This window comes from Neomonachus schauinslandi, chromosome X (genome assembly GCF_002201575.2).
Source record: "Neomonachus schauinslandi chromosome X, ASM220157v2, whole genome shotgun sequence".
In the NCBI taxonomy this organism is placed as follows: domain Eukaryota; kingdom Metazoa; phylum Chordata; class Mammalia; order Carnivora; family Phocidae; genus Neomonachus; species Neomonachus schauinslandi.
The window spans coordinates 41,736,689-41,747,550 of NC_058419.1; the positions used below are offsets into that span (position 1 = coordinate 41,736,689).

Consider the following 10,862-nt stretch of genomic DNA (forward strand, 5'->3'; position numbering starts at 1 on the left):
TATATATATATATATATATATATATATATATATATATATGAATAACAAAGCAAGAGCTTGGCATTAAAACACAGCAGGGTTTTTTTTTTTTTTTTTAACTAGACAGTTGGGGCGTTTGTTTATTTTTAAGTTAATTTTTGCATTACCTGAATACCTTTTCATGGCACAAGTTCCCTGATGATATTTTCTGTATCTTAACCCCGAATGTGGCATTACAGGAGACAAATAAACATGTTTGTGGACAGATTCCTAAGATTTCCATTTTGCCTCTTTACCTTTACTATGGATATCTCTTTCTTATTCACCACAAAACATGGTTTCTTGAATTTTATCACTACTTAAACTTTTAGTTTAGCAGCTTATTTTGCTATATTAGCAAAACCAAAATGAGGTACAAGTAGATGCCAGTTTATAAACAAAGTGGTAGGATCATTGGCAAATCCTTAGAGATTCGCATGCCTTATATAGAAGGCACATTCTATAAACACAAACTTCGTTTAACCTTGTTTGAAACATTTTTATCATTGTGACAAATGTGAGCTAAACAGAAGAACTATTGAGGATATGCAATGTATATGAATGAAATAATGGATTTCTTAAAACTGTCAGGGCATATGTGTAATCTAACAAAACTGTCATAGGAAAATGACACAGCTCTGGGATTACTTCAGTCAATAAGTATTCAACTGGACAGAGTCAGGAGACTGGAGGTTTAGCCCCAGCTCTACTATTAATTAACTATATGACTCTGGAGAAGTTATTTACTCTTTCTGGGACTTAGTTTTCACACATATAAAATGAAGGTTTTGTGTTAGGCTATTTTCTAGCTTTAAAATTCTATAGGAAAAAAATCAGATTCTAATGTCCTAAAATCCCAATTGGATTTGATATGAACACTGTTAGAGAAACAGCAGCCTACTTTCTTAAAGTCATCATCAATGTCACAATATGCACTCTATTATTATAACCAGGGAACATAATCCCAATGAAAATATAAAAGTTATTTAAAATGATAATTTTGAGAATTTAAGAAAAATAAAAATAAATTGTTACAGTGGTCTTGATATTAAACATATCATTGTTATTGTAACTCATTGAAAAATTTATGGAAGAAAAGTTAACCAACAAAGGAGTTGCTAAGGTTTGGCCTAAAGACTTTATCACTTTAGCATATTTCTTTGAAGGATATTATTAAGGGATTTATATTAGACATTATTAATTCTGGAGGAACAACCTCTGGCCACATGTCAAAAGAATCAAATGTGTTAGCTGATTCCTATCAGTAATCCATTCTTCGTTATAGTTAAGGCTACATTTTAGCTGAATAAAATACCGCATATTAGAGAATTACTATATTATATGAACAACTATATTTCTGAATCTTTGAGCACAAAAGTCCTAAATGTCTTTAAGCCTTTTTCTAGCCTTCAAAAGTATAATACTTTACTCATATTTGAACTCAGGTATTTAATTACTAGAACAAAAAAAAACAAAGAAATGGACAGGGATAATAAAATACCTGTGGAATTCTTGGAGGCCTTATTTTATCTGTATTCATTGTTTGTTGCTTGGAAATGTTGTTTGGAAATGTTTTTCCTGCTCACAAATGACCAAAACATCGTAATTCTCCTCATGCTCACATTTAAAAAAAGAATGTTATAAAAAATTTTCTTCTGTTCTTAAAGACAGCTCAATTTAGTATTCATCTTTACTAAGAGTACTTTTTTCCTTAGTTTTATGCAATATTTTTGTTCCCCATCTCCACACTAGTATCTTTCAAGACTAAATGATTTTCAGACTGGGAAACAAGGGGAGAGGAACTGTGCTAATTATTAGTAGGGTACTATTACCCAATTTCTTATATCAGACTTTCCACTGAATGATAGAGAAAGTTTATTCTGGGCTCCCAATGAAGGAAACATTGAAAAAGAATCTTTTTTTTTTTTTTTGTATCTGTGAAATTAAAAAGTCCACATCAGAGGGGTCTCCATAATTACTTGGTCCTCTTCTCTGCCCTGCCACTCTGAGATAAGAAAACCAGCAAAGGAAAGGTCTTTATATCTATGCCTGCTACAATAATTTGAAGATTATTTGACAGTTTCATATGCTTTGGTGTTCTATTTAGTTAAAAATGGTCAGTAAACAAGAAACCCTACTTTATAGAAGCCTTTCTCAAAGGAAATTATAAAAATTCTAAGTCTTAAAACATTTTTGAACCATAAAATGCTGGGCGAACACTTTACACCTTTGTTATATTTTCTAGGTATCTAAAATATCTCCTGCAACTTAAAAGTCTTAGTCTGGTTATTCCCTGAAACCCAAAATATTCAGGAGTTGTTTCTGTCTTCTGAATTCAAGGAGGCGGGGGAGGAATGAGTACCTTGATGGACAATTTTATTAAGGATAGGGGTGGGGGGTAACAGGAAGAAAAAGAACCACTAGAAGGCAGTGTTTACTGGTCATGGAGGAGACTCAAAAGCAGAGGCTTATCAACAGAACCAAATATAGCAGAAATTAAGAACAAAAGGGAACTGATAAGTGGTCAATATGGGTAGCAATACATTTTAGATTTAGGGCAATAAAGAAAGAGAACTAGGGAACACAAGCCATTATTCAGACAGCTAAAGGAAGGGAAAAGATTGCACAGCACCTAGAAGGAATAGCAGAGGCTTTTCTTTTTTTGTTTTAAATATTAGAAATAGAGATTTTATGAAAAGTTTATGAAGAGAAAAACCTGAAAATGACATATATAACACAGTAAGTGCCAGGGTGAGTTTCAGAGATAGTTGGAAGAATGGGCTTCACAATTCAAGTGGAAAATTTAGAAAGGAAAAATCTCTTCCTCAAGACCAGTGTTTCTCAAACTATGGACTGTAGAGACTCTCCCTACTTGAGAATCATCTGGAGAATCTTGTTTAAAATACAGATTACTTGGGGCAGCTGGCTGGCTCAGTTGGAGCAGCATGCAACTCTTGATCTTGGGGTTGTAAGTTCAAGCCCCACATTAGGTTTAGAGATTACTTAAGGATAAAATAATCTTAATAAAATACAGATACCTTGTCCCTACCATGGAATTATGAAATCAGAATTTCTGAAGATGGGTCCCAAGATCCCCCAAATGATTCTTGTGCATTATTCTTGTGCATTAATATAAAACCCACTGCTCTACAAATTGGGTGAAAAAAGACTGAGAAAATAGATTGAAGTACCATGTCATGCTGAGGTGATGCTTGAAATACATAATGGAGGACATGCTGAAAGTTTCAATATTGACATGTTAAATTACCTTCTAGTGGACTAGAAGGTAAAACTACTTCAAAACAGGGGGCTAAGGTACTTGGTAAAGTGGGAAGGTTCTCATGACTGAGTATGGAAAGCAGGCTTGGTCTGGGTGGTGGAAGACTGGGAGAGCTGACAGTTATATTTAAATATAAACCTAATGTAATTCAAATATAGTTTTTGGATCATGTGCTATTTCAGATCACCTCTGCCACTACTGTCCTCCAGGCCTGTCTAATCCTGACCCCAATATAGATTAGGACTACACATGGCAGTGTCAAATACCAAGGCCACAGCCATGAGGAATGTCATAACCATACTGGGCACAGAAGGCAAAGGGGACTATCATAGTGAAAGACATGCCAGATTTGGAGATGAAGAAATAGTTTCCAGTCCCAAGGATTGAGTGACATAGGCATACTAGGGGAAAAAATTAATATATATATATATAATATTAATTTTATATATATTAGTATATATATACACTAATATGTATATATGGGGGGGGGAGGGAGACACACACACACACCCAGGTATTGCTGGCAGGCAAGGTGAAAATAATACTACATATGTGTGTGCACAAACACTCACCCCCCAGATACACATAAAGAGAAAAGGTTTTGCAATTCTCTTTTCAAAAAGGAAGCACAAACCACAAATCTCTGTACTTTCTTTTTTTGTTTTGTCACCTGTAGGAGATATTTATTCAATAGTAAATCAGAAAAAAATTACAGTGACCTCTTAATTAAATATAGCTGACCTGTCATTTCCTGGTTCCTATGTTGGCTCTCTTATTTTATGTCTCTAACTTTAAGGCATTATGCAAAAAAGGTTAAACAATTCCCTCCCCCCCTCTCTTGCTTCCCCAGCTTTCACTCTTGCTTACTATTTTAGGTTTAAAAATAATATCTATCTAATAACAAAAATACCAAATAATCTTCCACCACTTTCTTTAAATCCAAATTTGCACAGCCAAGGCTGACCACTCTCAAGGGTCCTTGCCTTGTGGTCATTTAGCTGGCCAGCCCCACAAAGGACATAATATATCAATCTTAAACTAAACCCATATTTAATTATTTTAAAATCTGCAAGATTATGTTTTGCTCAGTGTGAAACACCAAAGTCTGAATCTCCCCTCATTATCTGGCTATTGCCAAATTGGTATATTTGGTGTTGATTGATGCCAACTTTCTGACCTTCATATATTATGAGGATAATTATATTGAAGATAATTATCATAAGAGATCCCACCATAAGCAGATTTCTTTGCTTTATCATCTACTTTGCATCAAAATGCAAACTTCCAAACAGCTAGCTTCGATGTCTTTTGACCTCTTCATTTACTTTTACTTCCTCAGAAACTCAGGAAATAAGTCAAATGCAAAGAAATCTCAAATCATTAAAATATATCTCAGTGACCAAAGCAACATGAACTTTTTGCATCTCTAAAATTTAGACGGTAAGGAAATTCTAAAGGGAGTATTACCCTTCTGCTAGATTTCTTAGGGTTTAGACCTGTATGTTTGGGGAGAGGGGAGAATTAGGCATAGTTTTTTCAAATATTCATAATTTGCTATGGTGAAGACCTCCACAATGAAATCCTGCATAATTGAACAATTTGTTCAAAGCTGAGGACTTAATGAGACTTTCATGAAATTTTGTTTTCTCCCTATTCCTACATTAAAAACCAACCTCATCTTTCTCCCCTCCACACCCCTACAAAACCCCAGAAAACTAATATCCCACTGAACTGCAGTGTAAAGATTTCAGCCTTTCCCCTTATCTCCTCAGCTCTCACCAAGTTCTTATGTCCCAGGGCCATGACCGGGTCAGTTAGTCTGGGCCATTTCCCCCCATTTTTTTGTGGCAATAAAACTTTTTTTCCCCCTTGGGTTTGGAATTCCCTGCTCTATCATTTCTATGAGGTCTTTCCCATTCCTCTCTTTAGTCAATTTTAGGAAAAAAAATGGTTATTTCAGTTTGCTTATTTGTGGTTTCACATATTTGCCCTAGTTTGCTTTTTTTCCTCCTTCCCCCACCCTACATAGAGACTGTTGGAGATAGGTGGTAACATTTTATTCGTTGGTTTTACACTTTTACTTGGGAGTAAACCTAGTAGAAATATGAAAATTCTGCTCAGAAAGGAAACCACCAATTGAGGCCTTCACATCCCAGAAATCTCATATACGCAAGGTGAAAAAAGATCTAACTTTTAAAAGTTTGTAGATTTATTTTATAAAGCTGTATCAATAACAAAAATGCTAATATATGCAATTTAACATGTCAATATTGAAGTTCCTTTTTTGTAAGGCTGAGCACAATTTGCTAAAATGTTACCCACGTGCATCACTTCCTCCTCTACACCATTCTAGTGTAAAATTATATAGGTGAGGCTTGTGGAATGCCCCATTTTTGATAAGGACAGGTGCCTGCCTTCATCAAGAACACAGTCTTTAAATGCCAAATATGTATAAAATTAAAGCACCGTGACTTTGAATAGTCCTATAACCTCAAGGTTAATATTTAGCTTTTCCCAAAGCAAGCAGGCCACTGCCCTGAACTATAGTTGCCTGGCGATCATTCCAGCACGGTGCATGCTTATTCCCTTTCAGAGTCCAGGGGCCCTTTGCATTCAAGAGAGGGTGCGAGTGAAATGCCAATCTAAAAAGGGAACTTAAAGAACGGAGCTGGGTGGGATCCAGTATCTGCCAGAAACCAGATGCCAATGAAATAAACGCCACTGCTAAAATAATAAGTCTACTAATAACGACAGCGATAATAGCTCACCAATCAATTAGAATTCTGGAGGAAAGCCGGGCATTCAGAAAAAAGAGAATCCACAAACGAAAACCATGAGAAAAAGTTAATTCTGGTTAGTTAGTGAGCGCAATATTTTCTTTTTTAAATTGGGGTGTGCAGAATCCACTTCTTCCCTAAGCGGCGTCGAGTGCTTTTCCTCCTGCAATACTAAATCGGGAACAGTGCCCTGGCAGAATAAGGTTTTAGAAAGCGCCATTATAAAGTGAGAGAAGTGAGACTCCAACGTTTTAATTTTCTAGCCCGCTGTCACCTAGAGGTAAAGGTAACTCCGGGAGTGGCATCTCCTTTGGCAAAAGAAGCAAAAGACAGGGCGGTGGGGTGACAGGGAAGAGTGCTCTCAGGAAGCCACGCGTCGTCGTGCTCTTTGGCCTCTCCTCGAGCCCCGCAAGAACAGGTACCCGAGCACCGCTAGACAAAACGGGCCACATTTAGAAAATGTCCTGTAGTTTAGGGCCCGCACCACTTCCACCTCTTCTCTCTCCCCCACCCCCGTCCCTTCGCCTTTTCATGAGTTTGGCGTGGCCCGGGTGCCTGGGGGGCGCCTTTTCGGCAAGCCGGCTCTCGGGTTCCTTCCCGCACCCGCGGCCCCGTCGAAGTCCTGTCCTACCCCAGCTTGCGGATGTCCCTCTCCTACCCCAGTGCTCAGAACCTGCAGAAGAGAGCACTTCGGAGGCGATGGGCGTCCTCTACTCACCGGCAAGTGGCCCAGATCCGTGATTTCCTTGTCCCTCCAACCCCCAGGTCCCGCCATGGCTTCGAGCCGATCGAAAGCGGGCGACTCAGTTAGGCACGCTCGGGTAGTCTGAGGTGGAATCGGACAAGAAGTTGAAAAGGGAGAGGACGGGGAAAGGAACAGGGGACCGGGGTTTGTGGCTTGGGAGACAGAGGAGGGGAAAGTGGAGGGAAAGAGTTAGGAGTGGAGTGAAGTTGGAGTTTGAGAGGCGGGAAAGCAAGTTTGGCTAAGGCGAAAGACGAGCCTGAGCGTCTGTCCTGGAGACCAAGAAGTTTAGAGGGGTGCTCCACGGGCAAGAGCGCAGTGTCTGCTCCGGCAGGGTGCTCCTCTTTCAGGGTGGGGAGGGGGGCGGTACAAGGAGGGGGGCCCCCCCCCGGGAGCAGCTCGAAGAGGATTGGTGCAGCGTCACGTCGCCAGGTGGGCAGCCGCGCGGCGGGGAGGCGGGCTGGGAGGGGGGAGCACTGGCCGAGGGAGGTGCTGAAGGACTATAACGGTTTGCTAGCCGGCCCCGTGCGGCCTCCCCCGCCTGCACGCCCCCTCCCACATACACCGCTGCGCCCGCCGCCCCCGCCCCGGCTGGCGAGTGTTCCACAGGAAACTTTTTCGAGGCAGCTGCCAGCCCCGGAAAACCGGTCCCGCTCCGCGCCGCTCCCAGTCTGGGCCTCACAGCTCTGTCACAGTCCAAACAGCCCGCGCCCTCGTCTCTCCATGAAACACTTGTGCCTTTTCTAGTTGTCTCTTTTCTCTTTCTGCTCCTCTGATTTTATTGCTTCGTTTACTCAAAGACCCATCAAGTTAGATGAGGAAATGACTTGGCACTGAGTTAGGGATCAGACATAGGGGAGCCCCTGTGCCGATGGGGAGAGAGCACCAAGTGCGCCGCAGGGCTACCACAGCTCGGCCTTCGAAGCCACTGTATGAGGGCGGTGCGGCATGGACAGGGCCGCCGCGATGTCCCCTTGAGGCGGGCCGCATCTTTTCTGGCCCGGAGCTAGTTGGTACCAGGCCCGGGCTGCTCAGTCGGAACCGCACCTGTCCACAGGTGCTGGAAGTTAAGAGAGACTGAGTTTCTGAAGCCCCAGCTGCCCCGTTCCTAAGTGCAGTTTGCTGCGTTCAAAGAGCACAGAGAAAGTTCCTGCGAATTTCCCAGTCTCCAGCTCTAGGGCCCGGTTTCATTCATTCGCTCATTCGTTGTAAAATGTTTCTGAGCGCCCAGACTCTTCGCCTCCGTTTCCCCCACAACACGCAGGGGATCTGACACACGTTTTAAAAGAATCTGACAACGGGATTTAGCCTTAAGAAGTAAGGCGCCTCTTGAAGAGTTTATGGGAAAGGGATTCGGTACGTAAAACTAACCGCATTCTAAGCTCTTGCACTGCAAAGAGCACTTTAGAAAATGTCCCGAAGCTGCTTACTTTCCCCGGAGCTTACAGACTGCGTTCCTGCACCGGCACTCTGGGGTTGGAACGCAATGTGGGGGGTTTGTTTCCTGTTTCTTTTTTAATTAAGAAATTTCTGCCTCCTCTAGGAAGATTCACACGGATAATTCTTCCTACCGACCCGAAGCTCACCATTTCTGACACACACTTCTAACTTTTGTAATTATTCTCTCTATATTGGTGGATTTTGTTTCTTTCGTGTCTGTTTCAAGTTCGGAGTTTGACCTCTTTACATTCCTTAACCTCCGAGCCCCAGTGAGCTCTGCAATGGCCACAGCCTGTCTGAGGAACGGGATCTCGCGAAATAAATTCTCTGTTAACGGGTGCGGAGAAAACCAACTTCCACCCCCCCCCCAAAAAAAAGAAACTCGAGTGTTCTGGATCGAATTTTCATGTTAATTCAAATATGATGTAAACCATACAGAAATTGCATTTTCCAAGAATCCAAATCTTGACAACTACACCGCACAAGATCTTACCCTTCTAAAACATAGTTTAAGAATTCCTGGGTGATTAGAAAAACTTCTGGATGTTGCTAAATATGAGCCTGAAAACAACAATTCATGGCTAGAGATGGGCAGGTGAGCTAGTTAATAGAAAGTTACACTTTTGTATACATATCTAGTTTTCAGAGATCAAAACACGGAGTCAAGAAATACAATATTTAAAGGCACTCTTTAGAGAATCTTTGTTAAAGGGAAGAAGGGTTCATAAGTTAAGACTTTTTTTTTTTTTCTGATAATGCGGTTTGCTGAAGGTAGGATGTGGGGAAATGCCCCGTGGCCCCCGATGGCAGAGACTGTTTTAGCCTGTCTAAAGAGACAAGTCCAGACCAGGCAAAAGAATCCAGGCTAGATCATTGGGCTCTCTAGTTGCAAGGCTCCCTGGGAGGCTAGCGGCTTCATGACTCCATAGGGATTAGCCACATCCCCGGGCGGACCCCCGTGGGAGGGGGGGAAATCTAGGTGTTTGACCAGAACATGACAGAGAACCTACACATTTTTTAAGTTATTATTATTTTCAAGGAAAAATGAGGCATGGAAGAGCACGGAAACTTTGCCTTGTAAGCTGGCATTATGGGCATTTTTGTGGCCAACTTGGGGAAGGTCAGCCTAGCTAACAGACCAGAAGGCAAATAGGTGGCCCCCAAGCATGAGGCTTAACCCTGGGAGAAACCTTGAAATAGGGCACTTGTTTTCCAACTTCAGGACTTCTTTTCTCCTCACTCATAACCATCACTTCCCCTTCCTCTTTCAAGATGTTCTTTTTTCTTTCTTTCCTGACCTCAAACTACATAAAAAACAACCCTAGTCCATTCAGGGTTGGAACTTGTCAGGTTGTGTTTTACCCAGAAATAATTTAGCTGCCAATACCATCCATATGTCCCATATTTATTACATCTCTTTCTCTTCCAATCCATTCTGTTATCTTAAGGCACTGAGAGCTTTGTAACTTTTGATTGTTGGTATTTTTTAATAGTTAAAGTGCATTGAATGCTTGCTATATGTTCTGGACTAAGTGTTTTGTATATACTATCTCATTTAATTTTGTTGAAAATTCTTCCAGGTTTTTAATTATCTCGATTTCATTGGCAAGGAAATTGAGGCACAGAGAGATGAAGTAACTTTCCTAAAGCCTCTCAGCTAGAAATTGGAGGATCCTGGCTTCCAACTCAGGCAGTCTGACTCCAGAGCCCACTTGTCAATGACTGAAGGGCTGGTGCATATTTTGAGACTGTGTGAAGAGGAGCCAAATTCAAAAAAGCCTCGGGTAAGTGAGATCAGATGACATTAACCCTAGGCCCATGAGCTATCCAGTTCCCCTTTCCCCCCTTCAGCCTTCAAGCCCTCCTAACAGAAATAACAAGGGCTTTTATAAAAAGAAATGGAATCCAGTTATAGCCCAAGAGTAACTAGTGACCTGCCTAAGCAGAGATTACCAAGTGGGTCACCTCACAGGAAAAAATCATGGATTTCAAGCTTAAGAAACTTCCAGAGGAAAAAAAAATCCCAGCAATTTTCAATGCTTGGAAAATATCAAAATCCATACCTGTTCCTTCCAGGGATTTTTTTTTTGGCTGAGAGCAAACTCTACTCAGTGAAGTCTTGAAGGAGGCTGTGTTTGTGAGCAATCGTGCTTGGCAGACCTGAGGTGCTAAATGGCAAGGTTATAGCCGGTTAGCTTAGTTGGTAGGAATACTATAGACATGGTGCCAAGGGTATGGGCTTGATCCCCCAGAGGGTCAGTGTGCATCTCTCCATTCTTTAGCCCTTGATAACACCTCCCCTCTGACCAACCAGTGATGCCTTTTGGGAAAAGCAACTCTAAAATCCATACTTCATCTTTGCATACAAATAACTGCATATTCATTTTTTTCATGTAAATTGCTAGTCACCATGATCTGGAGAAAGTATATTGCAAGAACACATGTGTGTTATAAAATATAGAGATTCAAAAGATTCTAGACTGCATTTTCTTCTTCTTTTCATTTATACATTTATGACTGGCAATATATATGTTAATAGACACTTTAAAAATGAATCTCATAAAATGCTTTATTAACCATCTATTAAGCATTTAAACACACAAAA

The 10,862-nt window shown here is 41.0% G+C and overlaps 1 protein-coding gene across 1 annotated transcript in view; it reads right to left on the reverse strand.

Annotated features, from left to right (window-relative positions):
• The window catches only part of NRK (Nik related kinase), a 168,402-nt gene extending 161,552 nt beyond the window's left edge, over positions 1–6,850 (reverse strand). The window contains exon 1 of the mRNA XM_044911823.1: positions 6,794–6,850. Within this exon, the coding sequence (XP_044767758.1) occupies positions 6,794–6,850 (57 nt within the window). The remainder of the gene's footprint in view (positions 1–6,793) is intronic.
• Between the last annotated feature and the right edge of the window lie 4,012 nt (positions 6,851–10,862).